This window comes from Macaca nemestrina, chromosome 2 (assembly GCF_043159975.1).
Source record: "Macaca nemestrina isolate mMacNem1 chromosome 2, mMacNem.hap1, whole genome shotgun sequence".
Classification (NCBI taxonomy): domain Eukaryota; kingdom Metazoa; phylum Chordata; class Mammalia; order Primates; family Cercopithecidae; genus Macaca; species Macaca nemestrina.
In genome coordinates this window covers 33796727-33820143 of record NC_092126.1, presented here as the reverse complement: position 1 = coordinate 33820143, position 23417 = coordinate 33796727, and the positions used below count along the sequence as shown (strand labels likewise).

At 37.4% G+C, this 23417-nt stretch overlaps 1 protein-coding gene and 1 non-coding gene across 33 annotated transcripts in view; one reads left to right on the top strand and one right to left on the bottom strand.

The window, feature by feature from the left end:
* The window catches only part of LOC105490389 (NIMA related kinase 11), a 310323-nt gene that overhangs the window by 229849 nt on the left and 57057 nt on the right, over positions 1-23417 (bottom strand). For 31 of the 32 annotated variants that reach the window (XR_011619681.1, XR_011619682.1, XM_011755916.3 and 28 more), the window contains one exon: positions 5505-5623. Coding sequence is in view for 30 of the 32 variants with exons in the window: in XM_011755916.3 (XP_011754218.2) it covers positions 5505-5623 (119 nt within the window). In the remaining 2 variants the exon portion in view is untranslated. Of the gene's footprint in view, positions 1-5504; positions 5624-14881; positions 14903-23417 lie in introns of those variants that run through there. The other variant, XM_071090905.1, reaches the window with a different exon arrangement.
* Positions 16265-16367, top strand: LOC112428133 (U6 spliceosomal RNA). The gene has a single exon (XR_003020034.1). It is a non-coding gene; the product is annotated as a U6 spliceosomal RNA (small nuclear RNA).

Below are 23417 nucleotides of genomic sequence, written 5' to 3'. Positions count from 1 at the left end.
GTCTTCATCTCCTCTGCAGCTGCGCTGTATTAGTCTGGGTTCTCCAGAGAAATGCATGATAAATGATTTATTATAAAGAATTGGCTCACAAATTAGGGAGGCTGAGAAGACCCACAATCTGCTGTCTACAAGCTGGAGACCCAGGAAAGCCAATGGTATAATTCAGTCCCAGTCCAAAGGACTGAGAACCAGGGGAGCCAATGGTGTAAATCCCAGTCCGAGGGTAGAAGATGAGATGTCTAGCTCAAGTAGTGAGGCAGAAGGGGGCAAATTCCTCCTTCCTCTGTCTTTTGTTCTATTTAAGTAATCAAGGGATTAGATGATGCCTGAGGAGGGCAATCTACTTCACTGAGTCCACAGATTCAAATGCTAATCTCACCCGGGAGACACACCTAGAAACAATGTTGAATTCTGGGCATCTACTGCCCAGTCAAGTTGACACATAAAATCAACCATCATATATATAAACTAAAAGTTTTTCAAGGCATTTGCAACAAACCTAACCTCTTCACATGTATTGTGTCCAAGGTAATCTTCTTAACTCATATGTAAGCCAATTTATGTAATTTTCAAAATATACTTTAATATATACTGTAGATCATACAAGGAGAAAACTAGAATAATGCTTTGTAGACAAGCCTACATTTATCAGCTGTAATTTGAAAGATTTTAGTTTAAAACTGAGTGAAACATTGTAGTAGACTCATTCTTGTTCCCAAGTATTCACACTTCTTATTCCTTGCAGTGAGGGCTCCCTTTGGGAGGAAGAGGCATCCCCACACCTCTGACATTAGGAGTGGTCATGTGACTTCTCTGGTCAATGACATGTGAACAGACTGGATGATTGTCATGTCTGAGCAAGGGGTTTCTGCGCTCTTGCTTTTCCTTCCACCAGGAGTAAAGCCCATCCCAGATAGGGGCTGCTCCTTCAGTTTGGGTACTGGAATGAAGACATGTAGAGCAGACTTGCAGATGACCCCTATCTGTCAATATGCAACATGAGCAGGAAATGATTGCTGCTGTAAGCCACTGACATTGGAGTTTTGTTAATACAGCATGACTCCCTTCAGCAAGAACATGTTTTAGTGCTACATTCCCAAAGTAGCTATCAGTGAGCTGTGAATAGTCTTGGCTTTTTAACATCATTATTTATAAATGTTTATGCCATATGCTAAAAAAATCATTCTTTTGGATTTAAAATGTTTTAAAATCAGATAATTAAGATAAATAAGTTTATTTTCTGAAGGAAATATGTTTTATCCTAAATTAAATATTGAAAACCAACAGAAGTGAAACACAGATTACACATTTACAATCAGGAATAATATATATATATGTAACTGCTCCATTTAAAAACCATTCTAAAGTTGGATCAAGAGGAAGACACCTTCCTTCCCCTCCTCACTCCAAATTCCCAGAAACACAAGAAATTTTTCAAGAGGAAATTCATAATAGTGCTAGAAAACAACAGTTATATTTAAGCAAGGTTGCTTTTTTTTTTTGAGATGGAGTCTTGCACTGTCGCCCAGGCTAGAGTGCAATGGTGCAATCTCGACTCACTGCAACTTCCGCCTCCCAGGTTCAAGCCATTCTCCTGCCTCAGCCTCCAAATAGCTGGGATTATAGGTACTCACCACCATGTCCGGATAATTTTTTGTATTTTCAGTAGAGACGGGGTTTCACTATGTTGGCCAGGCTAGTCTCAAAATCCTGACCTCATGATCCACCTGCCTTGGACTCCCAAAGTGCTGGGATTACAAGCGTGAGTCACTGTGCCCAGCCTGCTTTTTTTTTTTTTTTTTTTTTTTTTTTTTTTTTTTCCCAAAAAGTCAGGAGAGAAAGCAGGAAGAGAAACCCAAAACTTCACACACTATTAGAAGAGTCCTGCCTTTGCATCCCTCTGCCCACAGCAGCCACTGGTTCAATCATGCATTCTGCACAGCTTTTGTGGCTGCTTCTCACTCTTCCCACTCATTGGCTTCTGCTTTCTAAGACTACCTCCTAAAAAATCTATTTGTTTCCTAGTCTTTGTTTCAGGGCTCTGATATTGTAGGAACCCAAACAAAGTCAAGCCCTGATGGTTCCCTAAGATCCAGGGTCTCACTTCTAACTTCCTTCTCTCATTCTCATTCTCTCTCTCTCCTCCCTCTTCTTCTCCTTCTCTCTCCATATTCTACCCAGCATATTCACAATTAAACTCATCACCATTGTTTCAAACCTGTCTTTCCAACTTCTCATTCATCCAGGCGCAAAACCTCAGGTTCATCTTTGACCTTGTATCACATGTCACAGATCTACTTAATTTCACGTCCAGCCATTTCAACTTACTGAGTTCATTATTATCCTTCCTCATTCTACCCACTTCTGCCAGCTAGGTTTAGGCCTTACAATCTCATACATGTATATTATAAAAGGTTCTTGACTGATAACCCAAGTTATCTTCTCTCCTTGGTATAATTTATCATCTCACCTTCCTGAAGCAAGCTCTGGCAATATTATATAACTCCACTCAAAAAGCTCTTGTGGAGTTCAATGTCTGTGCTCCAAAATAAAGCCCTCTTGACCTCAGCCTACCTTTGCCAACAACTTTATTCATTACTCCAAGAGTCTTCCCAACAGAACCACTCACCATTCTCTCTAAGATTTCCATGTTTTTCCACCTCTGTGGCTGTGCTCTGTTCCCTACATCTGGAAAGCTCTGACCCATTTTTCATCATACTCAAAACCTACCTTGGGTCAAGTGCTACTTCTTCCAAGAAGCCTCCATTGATTCGCCAAATGAAAACATTATCTCTCTTCTGATCTCCTGTAACACTTAAATTGTACTCTTCTTGGCACTTTTATCACTTGTTTTAAACTACAGTATAACTTACATTAAAATGCAAAAATCTTAAATTTGATGATTTTTTACATATATATCAACATATGTACCACTCTTGTAATCCTCCATCCAGATTAATATATAGAACATTTCTAACATCCCAGAAGCTTTCTTTGTGCCCCTTCCAGGCAAAACCCCTTTGCTAATATAATCTCTATTCTGACTTATCTTAGATTAGTTTTGCCTACTTTTGAACTTCATATAAATATAGTCATACAGTATAGACTCTTTTGCACCTGGTTTCTTTCATCCTACATCTGATCTCTGAGATTCACCCAGGTCATGCTTATTATCAATTGTCTATTGTTTTAAAATTATAGAATAGTAATTTTAAAAGTCCATTAAGGGGCCATACCACACTTATGTAACCATTCCACTGTAGATGAATATTTTTTAGTGTTTTCGCAATTACAAAAAAGGCTTCTATGGACATTTCTGTATACCTTTTGTTGGACATCAGCACTCACTTCTACCCTTAGGAATAGAATTACTGGGTCATAGGTATTTGTATGTTTGGCTTAGGAAGTATTGCCAAACATGTCTCAAAAGTGTTTATATCAATGTATACCCATTAAGAATATAAAAGAATTCCAGGTGCGCCATATGCTTACTAACACTTGTTACTGTCATCGTTTTTAAAACTGCTTTTGATGTCTATGCTTTCATTTCTATATTAAATTATAATGACATTACACAGAGCTTAACATTTTGCAAATTTTTAAACTGTATAATATCTCAACGCATATTTTCTACCCTATAATGTAAGCAAGGAGAGTCCTATTATTATCCTTACTTTATATTAGGTAGGTGCAAAAATAGTCGTGGCTTTTGTCATTAAAAGTAATGGCAAAAACCACAATTACTTTTGCACCAACCTAATAGATGAGGAAACAGGTTCAGAGAGGAGTGCTTGCTTTCATGACCAGCTTGCTCAAGGTCATGAATCTAGTGAATAGTGGAGACACTTAATCATGTACATCCACCATGGTACATGGCTTATAGTTATAAGAGTACATGTTTTATGTCTGCTCGCTTACTGACAGCTCTTTGAGGTTGACACTTATTTTTAATTTATCACTAACGAAGGAATTGATGAACTGAAATATGAAACTGTAATTTCTCTGTACACAAGAACTTTACAATAATTGGTTATAATAACACAATGACTAAGAAGCACCATCACTTGTTACCTGAATCACAAAGGATTGTATTTCAAATCCAAGGATTCACAAATATCCAAATATTTAGTCTCATTTAATGGCTTTCTTTGAATATTAAAAGATTTAAAAATCATAAGCCTTTGTTTGAAGGGTTATTTTAAACTCATTATTTGAACTATTACTAAGCAGTCTTAAAGGTATCAAAACTATTTGGGTTCTTAAATCAACCAGATTCCAGTTTTGTATTTTGTGCATAGAATACAATAGTTAGCATCTTAATATGTGGTTTTTTTTTAGTTGTTTTTCTTGTGTGTAACCTAACAATATGCTAAGAAGTAGTAAAGAAAATAAAAGAAACACCAATATAAATGTATGTACACAGACGTTTTATAGTCAGTAGCTTTGGGTACCTTATTAAAAGATTATTTGATTCTTTTAAGTCAAATAATCTTTTAATAAAAGATTTCTTAAGATAGTTTGACATCATCCAACAGATTGTTATGAGGTGTCAATAAATCAGTAGCTATCTGTATCAACAAGCATGTGTTTTAGGAGATACATGGCAAATTACAAAATAATCCGATTACTTTTTATGCTGTCAGAAAGTACAGATGACACATTTAAGCAATCTGACATCCATGGATAGCTAGACCTTGGTGTGCCTTATAAATCACCCCTTTCGTTCAAGAAGAATGGTACCATGTGTTAATGCCCACTCCCAAGATGAAAGCTACCATATACACCTCAGATTATCCACTTCTTTTTTGCCTATGTATGTTCATCTTTTCAAACATGTTCATATCATTTTTGGGTCTCTAAAACATTTAACTTCTAAAACTTCTTACTTTTGACCTATAAAAATTCATTAAAAGTTTTAAAATACATTTTTGAGGCAGAGATTGTAAATGTAAATCACAGATAATCGAAATAATTGACCTTATCAGATACTTCACATCAAAACTGACTTTCTATCTGAATACTTATCTCTCTGAGGCTAAAGAATACATTCTGTCTCAATTACTGAGCTCTTTTGGGATGTGAACCTAGCTAAGTGTGCACTGACACATTCCAAGGTGACCACACAATTCATTTGCGGCATACTAAGATATCTACCACTGAAGCCTGCTGTAAGATACAATAAATTCATAGGATGCCAAAAGTATCTGAGAACTTCCTGTAATTCATAGGAGATGATCAGATATAATGAAATGTGTTTAACATAAATTTCTATCTTATATTCATGGCCAACTTGAGTTTTAGAAAAGCAACAAAAAACTATGCAAATAAATCCTCTAGATATAATCATTCAACAGTTTTCTCAAGGAAAAACATATTATAGATGTTTAATTACAATCATATATTTTTTGAACTTGTTTTCTTTCAATTATAGAAAAAAATTCACTTTTCAAGTTCAGACATGACTGTTAAAAATATATCATATTCCTAGTAGCAAATGAACATACCTCTCATGCATGTAGTCAACTCCCAGCAGCAGTTGGATAAACCATTCTATTATTTGGTTATCTGGAAAGATTTTTCCAGCTTCTTTATATTCCTGAATTTTATAGTCCAGATCTCGGCCCTGAAATGAAGAGCATAATCTTTCATATTTTTTCAGCTAATATATTAAAATTAAGCTCACTTAACAACAGTTAAAACATAGCAGTCACTGTTTATCAGAAAGTGCCACACTGTAATTATCACTGACAAAGATCCTCTCTTTAACCAAAGTCTCTCCAGGTTCCTCTGAGCACTCTTTTCAGCTCAGCCTCAACATTGACCTATAAAGACTTTAACAAACATGCATGTATTAATAGTTTCTAAAAGCCTAAGGTCACAACACTAGGATGGTCCTACCCTCCCACCCCTTAAGTTCCTGCCTGATCAGCTCAAGGTAGACAAAAGAATTGACTGTTTCCTCCAGTCAATGCCTGAAGATAGGGCTCTTGTCTCCCAATCTCTAAAGAAGGTTAGGAGTCTAACTTTGATGAGCACCAGTTAACAAACCCACATGGGTTTACAGGGACCAACCTCCACTTTCTGATTTTTGTAGTTTTTCACTTCCTTGACTCTGCTCAGGCCCCTGCTGTTCCTCTTTCCTATTCCCTTATTCTCCCTGAATACCCAGTCACTCTGCACAAATCAGAATGGAGCTCAGCTCTTTTCCGTAGTGTCAGTAGTTACTTCATAAAATCTGTTTTGAATGTTTTAATGATATCACTCCAGGAAAAAACCTTTATAAGGAGAAAAGTTACCACATAAACCTTCAACCTAAATTATTTTTTATTATATTACCTATATATGCACCCACATAAAACTAGCAATAACTTTTCTTACACTTAGAGTTGTATATAATTGTAGAATCTTAACATATACAAAACTTAAAAAGGTCGGCCAGTAAAATTCCAATCAATGATACGAATTTAATACAAAGTGATGATTTTTGGTGAAACTAAATTGGTACTTACATTGTGCATATAGCTGCTGTAGTATAGATTCTTTTGAGTTTGGCATGCCCAGGGTACCATGTGCATTGGGATGACTGAATTCCCTTTCCTCTATATAGCTATAGCAAAACCCTAAGGAATATAATAACTGTGGATCTATGCGGGGATCCAGGCACATCATTTAAGCATTTAGTTAGCTCTATCCTATCACTCACTGGCAATAACTAAAATAATACTTATTATTAAGGTCAAAAACTAACTATGATAAAAAATGACAAAATCTAAAATAGGCCAGCAGTGTCTGATATAATGCCCTTTCTGAATATGTTTTATTGATGTATTTCAATTGCTATAAAAATAAAAATGTCAAATGCTAAATTCTCTTAGAGAACCCTTAGACCTGATCCATTTTACTGTAAAACACCGAAAAATTAGAGATAATTTGAGAAATGTTCCTCTAAAGAAAAGGATGGATTAAATGTAACTGGTCTTTGCAGGATGTAAAACGCAGGCCCCATAAAGAGCGGGAGAGGTACTTACCATATACATGGGGAGCAAAAGTGGAAAAAATAAAGCTAGTCACAGACTACTCATGACAGAGTTGTTGTTAAGATGCAAAGGAAGAACATTTATAGGCAGAGACAATCCAAAAGAAATTACTTCTAATGAAACAACATGAGGTCAACTGATTCACTTCTAATGCATTTTTTATTTCCTTACAGTGCAATATGCAAATATTTGCTTAGCATTTTCTCTCCTACACAGGACCATAACAAATCGAAAGTATAGCAAACATTCACTTGCAGCCTAGCTCAAGTACGGTTTCCTGATAGATTTTCTGGGCCAAGGAGAGTGTTCCAAAGCTTGGTAGAATTAAAAAATACGGCAAATTGAATACTTAACTCCTTGTCTAAAAGACTATCATTTCTTTCTCATTTTTCAACCCTGCCTTTATTTCTTCTCTCTTTTTAATCCTAGAGTTTATCAGAATTCTGTTGAGCCACACAAGCTGTACTCTCATGTTTCTGTAAGTTGCAAAGAACATTTTTGACAATAGATCATTATAACATCCTGTGTAGTAGACATGAAAGTCCTTCAGATGAAAGGTGACCTGTAAATATACAGTTGACCCTTGAATAATATGGGTTTGAACTGCATAGGTCTGCTTAAAATGTCAGTTTACAAGCTTATAATATCAGCTTCTAAGCTGATATTTTTCAACCAAACACATATTGAAAATACAGTATTTGCAGGAATGGAAATCTGCATATATGAAGGGCTTTTGTATATATGAAGGTTCTGCAGGGCCAACTGCAGGACTTGAATATGCGAGGATTCTGGTATATCTCATTTAGTTTCTCTGAATACGATAAAACATCTCCAGTGGCGGAAAGACTATTGCCTACATGTTTCCATCTTCTTCCGGAATACCTTCAGAGGAGGAGTGAAAGGAGAGAGAAGATGAAGACAATGATAAAGAAAAAGGAAAAGAAAAACTTGCCTTAAAGAAATATCAGTGAAGCTGCCTGCTAGCTTCTTATATCAACCCAATGTTTACCTCTTTAAAAACACCAAAAATAAGCACAATTTTCTCTATGTACAAAAATTATGGCCCCAGAACCTGTGCATTTTTTTTTAAACCTGTTAACCTCACTAAAGACAAGAAGGAATTACAGTGGCCACAGTGAACTGTTAACCAAGATAAAATTGATCGCTTGTGAGGCACATTAGAGAAGAAAGGATCTGACATACCACAAAAGCAATGGGACACATTCTTTAATTGATACACAGAAGTATTAAACATCTAAGATGTTAAATGAATCAAAGATTTCCTCTTTAAAAGATTTCTTAGAGAAGGCGAATCGGAAAAATCTTAAGTCTTTTCTACAAATATCAGTCAAAAGCTTTAGCCATCTGGGTATGTAATCTTGTCTCATGGGCGAGAAAAACTTCACTTCCAGATATCCTTTAACATATCAGGGAGCTTTGTGTTACTGTACTTGGCACCGGGCTAAAATTTTTAAATGAATACTACAAGATTTGCTTTTATGTTTATATTTATATATGTCAGTATGTATGTTATGAATGTGTAATATATTTCTTTTTCCTTATGGTATTGCCAAAATTAAGTTGTAAAAGATAATTATTTAATTGGCTTAAAGAAAAATAAGTTCTTACATAAAATAGGTATTCCTTAAACCCTTAGAAACAAACCTAAAATATTTTTCATGTTTACATAATCTTGGATAATCTTTGGTAAATAGTAGCTAATAAAAGTATATTGCCTTGATTAATGCAGGCATACCTTCAGAGTTGTCAGCATTTAGTATAATACAGATGCACAACTCTTCTTCCCCAGGTTTATTTAGTAAAAAAAGTTCATGCTATCTCTATGTGACATAACTTGTCAGCAAGAAAAATAACTTAAGGTGATGGCTAGCTATTTAATATCTCATCTTTATGAGCATTTCAAGCATAATTATTAAAAGCAAGTGTTAAATAGAGGTAAGATAGAATTCCCATGTGAAAAATGTCCTTGCTATACTAGAAACTTTTAATATTGTTACGAAGGACAGGGGAAAAAAAAGCCCTAACAAGATAGAAATAAAAATTTGCTTCCTCTGCCATTTCTTATCACAGAGAGACTAAAGACAGTTGGGACTGTTAATAAATGTTCTGTGCCACACTGAAAAAAATGCATTATAAAACAGTACATGCTCCTAGAATTATAATCCACAGATTTTCCAATCTATAGACTGCTGGTATGATAGTCACACTTGCTTTCTTCCTAGTATTCACTAGAAATTAAGGTCATAAAGGGCTAAGAATTCTAATTAAAATACGTAACTAAAATTACTAGAAATAATAAGGAAAACTATTTTATATGCAAGTATACAATATAGGTAAGATGTGCTCTTGGTAAGGAAAAGCATAAGTTATGAGGATGTGTATTGCTCTGTTAAAACAAAAGGAGAAAAATTTTTGTTCTAAAGTAGAATGATTGATCCAAACCGAGAAAGAACTATAGGGGGAGGAAAAAACTGACTGGATATTAGAAAGTGATATGGTTTAGCTGTGTCCCCACCTAAAATCTCATCTTGAATTATAATCCCCATAATCCCTACATGTCAAGGGTGGGACCCGGTGGAGATAAATCATGGGAGTGGTTTCCCCCATGCTGTTCTCATGATAGTGAGTGAGTCTCACAAGATCTGATGGTTTTATAAGCATCTAGCATTTCCCCTGCTTGCACTCACTCCGTCCTGCTGCCCTGTGAGGAAGTGCCTGCTTCTCCTTTGCCTTCCAACATGATTGTAAGTTTCCTGAGGCCTCCCCAGCCATGTGGAACTGTGAGTCAATTAAACTTCTTTCCTCTATAAATTACCCATTCCTGGCTATTTCTTCATTGAGAATGGACTAATACAAAAAGTCTGTAGAAGAGGAACCTTGGGAAAGAAATGTTATATGTGATTGAGCTAGCTAAGATTAGATGTGCTATTTGTAAATTTTTCTAAAAATTAAGCATTAATATAAAAAACACTATGAAGGGAAATTAGAATTTCATCCCCTATGTTAAAACAACTTTTTCTTGAGGTATTGGTCTACTTTTAATAGGAAATTGTGAAAAGACTTTTTGTTTGTTTGCTTTGTTTTTACCTTTTAGGTAATTGGCCAAGGAAATATTGTGTGTTTTGTCAAGATAATTAAGAAAGTCAGTAAAAGAAACGCCATGATGGCTGACTTGCCAAGATGGCTGACTAGAAGCAGTTAGTGCATGCTGCTGTCATGGAGAAGAGGCAGAGTGGCAAGTAAACACTAGTTCTTCAAGTGGATCATACAGGAGGCCATGTTTTGATTCATCAAGGAAGCAACAGCGACCCACAGAAAGCAAAGAAAAGCAAGGCAGGACAGCTGCCCACCCAGGATTGGTGCAGAGCCAGAGGAGGCTCCCAGCTGTGAGGAAAGGATGAGTGAGAGTCCCCAGGGACCACACGTCTGCATAAGCTTTGTAATCTTGGGCACAGGAGAGGCCCCCAGCTCCCCTGGGCTTCCAGATCGACACAGAGAGCTTTGCGGACTCTGTGCAGAGCTACCACTCAAGCCCCCCGAGCTCCATGAGCCCTGGATTCCCAAGCATGCTGGTGCCAGATGCCATAGCCCTACCAACAAAGGAGCTGAGGCTCTCTAGTGCACCTCTAGGACAGGGACCACATGCATGGTGCTGAGGAGAGGATGAACTGCACATTGTACCTCATCATGGAAGGTCCAATGGCCTGGGCCCCCAGCACAGCCACCCCACCCCAACCTGAACATTGCAGCTGGTCATCGCTTTTCTTTCCTCTGGGATGGACCTTCCAGAGGCAACTAACAAGCCTGCTGCAATTGCCACTGCTGTAGCCCCTGCCCCTGCTGTCCTCAGGCTGGGGAGAGAGTAAAGAATCTAAGAACTGTCATTGGCCTCCACCATGCCACAGCTGCTATACAGTAAGGTGGCCAGACTGTTTTCCATGCAGATCTCTGACTTTGCTGCTCCTGATTGGGCAGGGCCTTCCAGCTTAGGCCCCCATTGCAGCTGCCTCACTCCCACCTGATCACTTCAGTTAGTGGTGGTTCTTCACTTCTCTGGGGTGGAGCTTCCAGAGACAACTGACAGGCCCTCTGTCATTGACACCACCATAGTACCCACTCATCAGTCCCACCACCGAGGCTAGAAAGGGAACAAACAGCCTGATTGTTGTTGCAGTCCTACAGCACACCACAGCTATCCTATGGAGAGGAGGCCAAACTATCTTCTTTGGTCTTCCCTAGGCAGAGCACCCCCCAAGCCTGGGCCCACAGCACAGCTGCCCCATCCCTGGCTGATCACTCAAATTAGCCATGGCTATGCATTTCTTTGGGGTGGCACCCCCTGAGGTAACTGGCAGGCTGTATACCATTGCTGCCATTGTAGTCCCCACCCCTGCTGCCCCCAAGGTGGGGACGGAACAAAAAGCCTGATCTCTCCCCAGGTCTGCAGTGCATAGCCTGGGAGTACTAAGGCACTCGAGTGGGAATGGAGCCCACACTCTCAGAGCACAAAGAGGGATGAGTCACAGGGGTTCATGGGCTGCAGCAGGAATAGGCATGCCTCACTCCACAGAGCCAGACTGAAAAGGTGTGGTCTATCTCCCTACTGCAGCCTCTGACTGAGGGAACCCTGTAGCCTAAACCCCTAACAAAAGAAATGCAGGTACAGTGCCAGTGATTGGAGGGAGTTCCCCCAAGGCCCAGGAGTAAACTCAGTGAAGGGGTCACCTCTCTTGCCACTGCACCACAGAGCAAGCTTGCAAGTGGCAGGAAATACAAAGGAGCCATGCAGCTGAGTAAGAGCCTCTACCAGCAAATACTCTTAAGCATCATCTACTGGATTGCAGCCCGAACTACAACAACAAAAATACTTTGCTAATATAACCCCCTGTAAGACTAAGGGTAAGAATTCAGCCCAAATAAAGAACCTGCATAGAACCTTGGCCCTCTGAAAACATTCAGAAATGAAGCCAACTAACTATACTCAATTTATACCACAATTAAAGGAACAGCAACCTTCTCAGATGAGAAAGAACCAACACAAGAGTTCTGGCAATGCAAAAAGCCAGAGTGTACCCTTACCTCCAAACAAGTCCACTATCTCCTCAGCAATGGTTTTTAACCAATCAAAAATGACTGAAATGACAGACATAGAATGTGGAATCTGGATGACAAGGAATCTCATGAATATTCTGGAGAAAGTTGAAACCCAACCCAAGGATTCCAAGGAATCTAGTAAAATGATCTAAGAGCTGAAAGATGAAATAGCTATTTTAAGAAAGAATCAAATTGAGCTTCCACAGCTGAAAAATTCACTATAAGAATTTCATAATATAATCAAAAGTATTAACAGAAGGATCGAAGCTGAGGAAAGAATCTCAGAGCTCAAAGGCCAGTTCTTCAAGTCAACTCAGTTGAACAAAAAGAAAAATAATGTTTAAAAATGAATAAAACTTCTGAGAAATATAGGATTATGTAAAGAGACCAAATCTATGACTCAATAGTATTCCTGAGAGACAGAGAGAGAATAAACAACTCAGAAAATATATTTGAGGATACAGTCCATGAAAATTTCCCTAATCTTGCTAGAGAGGATGACATGCAAAACCAATAAATACAGAGAACCTTGGCTAGACCTCATATAAATCAACCATCCCCAAGGCACATAGTCATCAGATTCACCAAGGTCAAGGTAAAAAAAAAAAATCTTAAAGAGAGAAAAGTCAATTCATGCACAGAGGGAAATCCATCAGGCTAGCAGCAAACCTCTCAGCAGAAACCTCACAAGCCAGAAGAAATTGGGGTACTATTTTCAGCATTCTTAAATAAAAGAAATTTCAACCAAGAATTTCATATCCCATCAAATAAAGCTTCATAAGTGAAGGAGAAATAAAACGCTTCTCAGAAAAGCAAAGCAGTTCTCTCTATTTAAAAAGCTAAGGTTTTTCTATAATTACGTAACTATCTTTGAAGTATTTTAATTATCACTCTGCTTAAATGACTATTGTTCCCAGTGACCTATGATCCTATTTTAATTAAGTATTTTAAACCTTTTGACATTTTTTAACAACTTCTCAAAATCAAACATTAAATTAAGGCCTTTTGACCTCAAACCAACTTTGGAAGTTTCCCAACTGACCTCTGGAATTTCTCAAAGGAATTTTTTCCTCTCTTCTTATAAAAAAGAGAGATGTGTTAAATTGCATGGGAAGCATTGTCAAATAATAAGTGTTGCTGAACCGTCTTTAAGTTATATTGCATGGGTATGTTATTAATATGTTTTCCAGAAATTATATGAAATTCCCAGAAACCTGATAGTCTTGATATATTACTATCACTCATAATTTTAATTATTTTAAAATACTGTATATACAGAAAAGGAAACAAAATTTTCTTGTCAATTGCATTATAATTAATTTTCACCAGACATTTAACCATTATCATTTAAAGTCTTGTCATCCACAGACAGCTAATTGTTTTACTTTGGTACTTTCCTGAAAGCTATTGAAAACAACTATAAACCTAAATTTTTCACCTTTGAGGGGATTCATGGAAACAACTCTGACAACATAGGTTTCTGATAACCTTAGGTTCATACAATTAGATTAGATAAGAATTTCCAGAACTCTAATGAATAAATTGATTCGTTCATAAAACCACTAACCCCACATCAAGTAGAACACGAATTAATTGGTTGCCAAGGAAATGCTTTGGCAGTTTTTCATACTAAGCCAGTACTGAAATTGTTAAGATATACAATTTGAGTGAGCTCCATAAAATTGATCCAAGTCAAATTACCTGTGATGAACTATTTCATAAACAGTGCCTTGTGCCTGAATTGGAGAAACCAACTGGTATTTAAAAGGATGTAAATTCAATGTTAAGTGTGGGCTAATGGAGGGCTTGGACAGTTGCTTGGTCCTTCCTGACTCCTTAAAGCTTTAATTATTAAAAGCTCTGTACTCTTTAACTCATCAGAGGAAAAATAAAATAATTCCAATTATTTTTAAAAATACTGGCAGGCTGTCTGTTCTAAAATTGCTAAAATGGTTTATAACCAATGTCTGGTTTGTCAAACCCGTAATTTTGACAAGACAGTAAAATACTCAGATGATACATTTCCAGCACCTGCTAGATCACTGGAATATTTACAGACGGACATCACTCAATTCCCACCTTCAATGAATATTTTCTGGATGTACAGAAGCTTTCCCATCATGCAGGAAGTTTGCTGATATAACAGTAGCTAAAAGGTTATCACGAAATGTGTTTGCTTTATGGAATATTCCTGCCGAATATTCCTCCAGTGGTAGAGGTGCTCATTTCACTGGACAAGTTATAAAGCAGTTAAATAAGTTATTACAAACACAATGGTATTAGGCAAAGCTAACTGAATTGACTGTATTGCCTTGTTCAAAGGTAATACTGATTGATGGCAATCAGCTCCACTCCCCTTGGAAAACAGAGACTGACCCCTTATAAAATAGTTACTGGAAGATGTACGGCCCTAATAATAGACTCACAAATCTCACACTTTCATAAGTTCTGACATGACTTAATATTACAAGATTTTAATGCATTATGCTTGTGTGTGTGTGTGTGTGTGTGTGTGTATATATATATATATTTATTATTTTTTTTTTGAGATGGAGTCTTGCTCAGTCGCCCAGGCTGGAGTGCAGCGGCGGGATCTCGGCTCACTGCAAGCTCCGCCTCCCGGGTTCACGCCATTCTCCTGCCTCAGCCTCCCGAGGAGCTGGGACTACAGGTGCCCGACACCTCGCCCAGCTAATTTTTTTGTATTTTTAGTAGAGACGGGGTTTTACCGTGTTAGCCAGGATGGTCTCGATCTCCTGACCTCGTCATCCTCCCGTCTCGGCCTCCCAAAGTGCGGGGATTACAGCCGTGAGCCACCGCACCCGGCCATGCTTAAGTATATTTTTACCAATTAAAAGAAACCCTTTGTGACCCACCAGCTGATGACAACTAGATCTTTCATGATCTAGAACCCACTGAATGGGTCTTTTGGAAGCAACACCAGAGAAAGGCTGCCCTTGAGACTCACTGAAAGGGACCATACCAAGTTTGCCCACCACCCACACTACTGCAAAATTTCAGGGCCTCAAGCCTTGGATCCCTACATCTCAACTCAAGAGAGCCCCTCCAGACTCTTGGGACAGTAAATCCACTGGAGATCTCAAGGTAAAGCTGACTAGGGAAGCTTTCCCTAGTCATGTGATAATTAAGATTTCAGAATTGACAGCTTTTGCAGGGAACTAGACTGAATGTTGACTATCTCATGTTAAACCTGAATCCCTATATGATCTTAGAGATATTCTAGTTCACCATGTAACAGATTTCATTAATATTCCACGTCTGACTATTTGTTCAAATTGCACATCTGGGCTGGGTGCAGTGGCTCACGCCTGTAATCCCAGTACTTTAGGAGGCAGAGGCAGGCAGATTACCTGAGATCAGGAGTTCAAGACCAGCATGGCCAACATGGTGAAACCCCATCTCTACTAAAAATACAAAAATTGGCCAGGCCTGGTGGCACATGCCTGTAATCCCAGCTACTCAGGAGGCTGAGGCAGGAGAACTGCTTGAGCCCAGGAGGCAGAGGTTGCAGTGAACCGAGATTATGCCACTGCACTCCAGCCTGACCGACAGAACGAGACACTGTCTCAAAAAAAAAAAAAAAAAAATTACTCGTCTGGTTCTTTCCATAGGATTAGGTTTTTAGATTCATATATTCAGACTCTTGCTTAAATCTGAGAGTAGGAAAAACCTATATTGAGGGTTTTGCAGCTAAATTATGCCAGAAACTAAGAAAACCAAAAGAAAGATAATTTGACAGTTTGTAGACAACTTTATAACCCTAATCCCTTAATTGTAACAGGTCATCTACCATACAACGATTCAATAATGAACCCTTGGATAAATATTACCAGTGCTTCCCAACTGGTGATTTCTAACACACAACGTATCACACAAGGAGCTGTCTCTTGTGCCCCTCCAGGATATATTTTTATCTGTGGAGGATTTAATGATCAACCATATGTGTGGGCAACTCCTTGTCTCAAGTGGAAAATAAGGGACCAATGTGGATTAGAGATTCTAATAGTACCACTGTCACTTCATAAGCAACTGGAAACTGAATATTGGTCTATATCTCTTAATTTGTGCCACGGATTAACAAGAAATCGTGGTTGCTTTGGCAGCACATATACTAAAATTGGAACGATACAGAGGAGGTTAGAATGGCCTCTGTGCAAGGATGACACACAAATTCATGAAGCGTTCCATATTTTAAAATAAAAATAATAAAGAGGAATTTTCTGGCAGGCTTAAATTGCTCTAAATGGGCATCTTTTGTAGAATGGTTCTTCCTTGGTTTGGCATAAATGTATATAGAGTTATCATTAGAAATCTGTCTCAAATATTAGCTACTATAGCTGACTGTATTGCAAAGGCTATCGTTGCCCAGAATCCTTTATAAATTCTCTTGCTACCATTGTTTTAGACTGCTTTGGACTACTTGTTGGCTGAACAGGGAAATGTGTATGCAATGGCTAACACCTCATGCTGCCCTTTCATAAATATGTCTGATATGGTAGAAACCCAGTTCTAAAAAATCAACAAACAAGCTACTTGGTTAAAACAAGTAGGTTCCTCTTCTGGCTCATTTTTTGATTGATTTTATTCTAATTATTTTGGTTCATGGTAGACTCTGTTAAGGAATATACTTCATTCTCTTAGTATTATCCTTCTGATAACCATCACAATAGTCTCCCTGGTGTGCTATATTCTCTCAAGTGTCTTAAATGCTCATATACAGCCATCTGTTGTACATCAAATGGTCTCACTACTGTTAAAATAACAAAAACACAAAAAGAACATAAGGAACCGTTCAACGAGGCTGATGCCATGAATGATGTATTTCATACCAAGACCAAACAAGTCCATGACGATGGTGACAGAGTGGCATCCATGTCCAATTTTAAGAGACTGACTAAAAGGAAGATATTGTTAAATTAATTTAAATTTGGCCTGAAGCTGCCTCCATACCTTGCATTCCTGTGCAGCAAATTTCACCCTAATTTAGTATGTAAACAAACTGATACACAGAACAAATAGCTGAGTCTCAGCCAATCACAGGAAGCCAAATCATCACACCATGCCCAAATAAGGCAAATGCCTAATTGTAGCTAATCAAATGATTTATCTGTTTTGCTTTTGTGTCCATCCTATAAAAGCTCATTGCTCAGGTTGCTGGGCAGAAAGAGCTCTCTGAACTTCTTCTAGTTCTGAGGTTTGCCCAATTCAAGAATTTTGTGTGTGTGTGCTCAAATAAACTTTGGTAAATTTATCTCAAATTTTTCTTTTAACAGTTGTAATACTAAAATTTGGAGACATTTGTGCATTAAAATAGCATTACTTTCAGGAATTTATCCCCAAACTGCAATGGTGCTTTTCATATCCTATTGTCATTTTTAAACTGTGTTAAAGAAATATTAAATTCTATACATTTCGTATCAATTTCTTTTTTTGTGAATGAGCATAATTATGTTTTCTGGGTTATCTTGCCATACGGAAGCACGCTCTCTGAGTGACATTTATTGTTGGTCTGACAATCACCTGCTTACATTCTTTCAAGTGGAAGGGCAGATGCAGAACAACAGAGATGGGTAAAAGTTGTGTGTCTGTTTCCTGCATTGATATTAAATGCCTGATTTCCTGTAATTAAATAAATATATATTTAGACTATTGAAGCAAAAACCAGAAAAGGGCCTTCAATAATAGGTCTCAAAGTGAAATGTCCAAAGGAAATAGCCAAATTCCCCCTTGCCTTCTGGGTAGAATTTTAAAAAGAAGAAAGATATCTGTTGTTAGCATTAAGCAAGGGCTATGTGAAATCAACAGGAAGAGGGAACACTGAAAGATTAAATTAATCCAAGATCTGTGTCTTGTGCTCCTCAAGTTATTCTTCCTATTTCCATTTTACATGTTTATCCTCAAGAAAAACTATCTGTCTTGCACTTACTGTGTTCTTTAATAAACACAGCCAGATGCAGTCACTCACATCTGCAATCCCAGTAACTCAGGTGACTGAGGCGGGATGATCACTTAACGCCAGGAGCTTGAAACCAGCCTGGGCAACATAGCAAGATCCCATCTCTAAAAACAATTTTTAAATTAGCCCAACCTGGTGCCATGCATGTATTCTCAGCTGCTTGGGAGGCTGGAGTGGGAAGAGCATTTGAGTCCAGGAGATTGAGGCTGCAGTGAGCTATGACTGCACAGAACGAAACCCCAATCTCAAAAATACAAAAAACAAACAAACAAAATCCTCTGATTTTTCTAAGGATTTCATATGATAGACAAGTCACTCAAAGATTTAGACACAACAAATTATGATTTGACACAACAAAGAAATACAGTTTTTAGTCTGATTTTAACTCAGCAATATGAAAAGCATTACTTTCTTTCTCTAAGCTGTGTTTAAAGAAAAAAGCTAATGTTTTTGATGAAATGTAATGCCTTAGTCTAAGAAATTCATATTATAACATCAGTAAGAATATTCTGTTTTCTTAACTTTGTCCTTGAGAAATATTTAATAGTGACTTTTATTGCTAAAATAACTTTCGTGAAAAATGTATTGACTTTAACTGACCCAAAATTAATATTGCCCTAAGTCTATACAGCTATCAAAAAAGTGTTTTTCTTCACTAAGATTATCCCTTGAAGGTTGCAATAAAAGACTTGATATTAACTTCTAAAGTTTTCAAAATCTGCAACCCAAACTGCAACATTTGATGGATTAATAGTATCTCCTCCTTTCACCATCCCAGTTAGCCAACGACAGATTGACTTTGAAATGCCAAGGCTTTAAAGAAATGAAGAACAACCCAAATACATGTTCTCAACCCCACCTTTGATTGTTATTATCAAATTTTAAATCCCAAAATGATTTGCTTTTAAAAATTAATCATTGTATTAACATTAGCAATCAAAGCACTTACAACCTTAAAAGACCAAAGAAAAGCATTCTCAGAAGCCTGAATTTAAAACAAAATCAAAAACAAAAATATCCCTGCAATGTTTAAGGCTAAAAGGAGCTTCAAAAATTATTCTGTCCTACTTTTTATTTTAAATGAAAAAATGAAAAAGCTTCCCTTATTAATTCACTGGATTGACAACTTAAAATGCTATTCCTTCATACCCTACCATATCTCCATTAAATAAGCATCATTTCAGTGGACCTCAAATATTATGCATCAGAATCTTCCAAGTTGCTTGTTTAAAATGCATATCCCTATTATCATAATTATCATTCTCATCAATAACTCCAACTCATTAAATGCAGATTGGGTGCAGTGGCTCATGCCTGTAATCCCAGCACTTTGGGAGGCCAAGGCAGGCAGATCATTTGAGGTCAGGAGTTTGAGACCAGTCTGGCCAACATGAAACCCCATCTCTACTAAAAACACAAAAATTAGCTGTTCATGGTGGCACACGCCTGTAATCCCAGCTACTTGGGAGGCTGAAGTAGGAGGATCGCTTGAACCTAGGTGGCAGAGGTTACTGTGAGCCAAGATCCCTTCACGGCCCTCAAGACTGGGCAACAGAGCAAGACTCCACTGCAAAATAAAACAAAATAAAATAATGAAAAAGCTTCCCTTATTAATTCACTGGATTGACATCTTAAAATGCTGTTCTTCATACCCTACCATATCTCCATTAAATAAGCATCCTTCCAGTGAACCTCAAATTTTATGCATCAGAATCTTCCAAGTTGCCTGTTTAAAATGCACATCCCTAGACATTATCAACAATAACTCTGACTCAGTAAATCCACATAGGCCCAAAGAATCTGTATTTTTAACAAGCATCCTTCGTGACTCTAGGACAGGTGGTCCATGGAACAAACTTTGAGGCATGATGCTAGGCAATAATATAAACAGGCCATGTGCTTAATATTTAGCCTGTCAGTGGAAACATTTTGTTTAATAGTTTCAAGAACTCCAAAGGCAAAAGATGTACTTGGGAAAGGCAGGGTTGAATAAGAGTCATTTTACAATAACATGTTTTCTAAAGCCTGTTTCATTACTTAGGAGAATACCAATAAATGGAGGTGAAGGCAGTGGGGGAGGAAATCCTTTGTCATTATATTGTACAACCCGAGGACATTTTCCTACAATTTTGGAAGTGCACTTTAAGAGAGTGCATAAAATGTGGGGGAAATGTCAAGCCACATTATGCTTTTAAAAGCAAAACAAGAAAAAACAGCTTCTAAATAGGTACTGAAGAATGCCATGAAGTATTATGATTTTCATTTCTAATAATATAAATGAACATCTTGAGCTTAGTTAGTATTTTTTTCAAATTCTTTTAGAGATAGTATTCCTTTTGCTGAGGTAAATGTAGATGAATAAGAAACGGCAGAACTTATTCTTAAGTGATGTGAAATAATGTGAAATAATGCTTTTATCTATAAAGCACAGGGTTTTTTTAAAAAAAAAAAACTATTTGATATAAATTAGTGTGATTCTATTTTTAAACATTTAGATTTACATAAATTAATATGATAGCCGAAGTCTTACCCCAAATATCATAAATTCTACTGGGTTGCTGATTGCTTTCTATTAGTGCATTACTGCATTTCTTTTAAACGAAAGTAGTTTTGCTTTTCAATTGTTAGATTTAACAATTTTAGGTAAAAATCAGTGGTCTTATTTTTTATTGTTTTTCATTAAAATGTCAAAATATTTCATAGTTTAAGAAAGAAAGTAAATGGAACAAACCAAATGACTTTAATTTTGACACTTATAAAAATCTCAAATGGATCAGTTGAGGTATATAAAAACATTAGACACTCATATTATTTACAGCCTTCCCCAACTGAACAAAATCTAGACCCACAGAATTGACACAGGATAAATTCAGGGAGGCTTACCTACTCCTAGATGGAGCTGCCCAGGAAAACCAGAGGGCCCTGATGGGACCCACCACTCTGAAAACAATGCTTAGTTCCTTCAATCAGCAGCAATCCCAGCAATGCAAACCACTGAAGACAGTCCTGATGTGTGGACAGCCCCACTATGTGGATGCCCGATTTGAACTCACACTAGGAAGGATGATCACCAATCAGTGTCACAATGTCAATATTCCAGGGGTGTTCCTCATCTATAAATGACCAATTCTGGGGGGTAGGGTGGTCCCAAACAGGTTTCAGGACTATGAGCAGTGGCTGTGAAGGACAGAAAATGATTTGTCTCTAATGCTAGACACAACACACCCAATATGAAGTTCTCTAAGGACCCTCTGAGAACTAGTAAGCCTGGTGGCTGCACATCATTGCCAAATTTACTTGTAGTAGTCTACTGACACCCACTAGAGATTCAAGATTGCAAAACTCAACTCACTTACTTGGTTCGTTCAAATACTTTTGCATAAACAAGAAACATACGAGGAAATTTCAAACGTTCTGTTTTACAGTACAGTCAGATTGGAAAGTACTTGCCTCAAAGTTACTATCAGGCCTATTAGTGTTTAAGAATTTGCGGCCGGGCTCTGTGGCTCATGCCCATAATCCCAGCACTTTGGGAGGCTGAGGCGGATGGATCACAAGGCCAGGAGATGGAGACCATCCTGGCCAGCATGGAGAAACCCCATCTCTACTAAAAATACAAAAATTAGCCGGGCGTGGTGGCACATGCCAGTAGTCACAGCTACTCAGGACGCTGAGGCAGAAGAATTACTTGAACCCGGGAGGCAGGGGTTGCAGTGAGCTGAGATTGCACCACTGCACTCCAGCCTGGTGACGAAGCGAGACTCTGTCTCAAAAAAAAAAAAAAAAAAAAAAAAGAATTTTCATATTTCTTCCTTTTGGCATGAATCCTCATACTAAAGGCTGCACACCAATACTCAAGAGGTAAAAACTAGCTTGCCTTCTAGAAAACAGCTGGAGGGCAGAAAGGGGGGTAACAATGAAATAACGAACAATTACAATAACTTTCATTATTGAGAATCTACTAGGAGAAAAGCTCTGATAGTCACTTTTTCAACATTCATTATTTCAAATCCCTATAAAAACAAAATATATGTTATACTCTCTTAAGAAAAACAGGTCAGAGAAACGAAATAAGCTGCTGAAGGAAATGCACAAAGATTTGAACAGAAGATGCCAAAGTCTACACACTTTCCACTATTTAAAGCCCTATCTAGTCTTCCATTGAGAGAAAATAAAATTGTCATATCATGAGATTAAAAGTTTGCATTTGTGTACAAATAGTTTCTATGAATATGTATATGTATTGTAGAAATAGAGATGGATAAAGACACAGAAAATAATTGAGAATAAGCCAAGAAAAGGAGCAGCTATCCCAATACCCCTAGTCCTAGTTCTGCCCTGGATGTAACAGTCAGAAAATCACTCCACTCTCTGGGGCCCTGTTTCTTCATCTGTAAAATGGAATTAATAATCAAGAATTTACTTCTCCTCAAAAAAGGATAGGGACATGTTAAAAAGACACAGGAGCCAACCTGAAGGATCCCCATTAGCCAAAGTTGGAACAATTTGAGCAACAAAATAAACAGCGATGGTACTGGGTGATAACCCATATAATAATTTTAAAATCCATGAGTTCATACTAATATAAATAAATAATTGAAAAAATACATGGATGGAGGAGAAGAAGCAGCTCTTCCTTACAGGGGAATCCCAATTAGTAAATATAGAAAGAATGAGAGAAATATATAATCACAATTAGGCAAAGACTAGAGAGTAAGAATCGCCGCAGGCAACTTCCACTGAAAGAGACTAAAATCAGTGAGTGAAGATTTGAAAAGAAACAGGCTATTATTAATAGAAAACTCTCAAACTATCTTACCCAGGATATTTATCAATTTCAAAGGGACAAAATAATAACTTTACAGTGAAAAAACCCACAAGACAGAATCTTAACCAAGTGATCAAAGTTAACATCATCAGTAATAAGATACAGCCTGTACCCCTTAATATGATGTACTGAGAAGAATACAATACTACCATTGCAGTAGTCTTGCCAAGAATATGTAACCTCAATCTAATCATGAGAAAACATTAGATAAACCACACTCTACAAAATAGCTTGCCAGTACCCATCAAAAGTGTGAAGTTCATAAAATACAAGGCAGGAAAGGGAAATTGTCACAGATTAGAGGAGACTAAAGAAATAGAACTAAATGCAATGTAAAATCCTGGATTGGATCCTAGAATAGACCAAAGGCATTAAGGGGAAAACTAGTAAAATATTAATTTTCTGGTTTTGATAATTAAGCTATGATTATGTAAGTTGTTAAAATTAGGGAATGTATTTA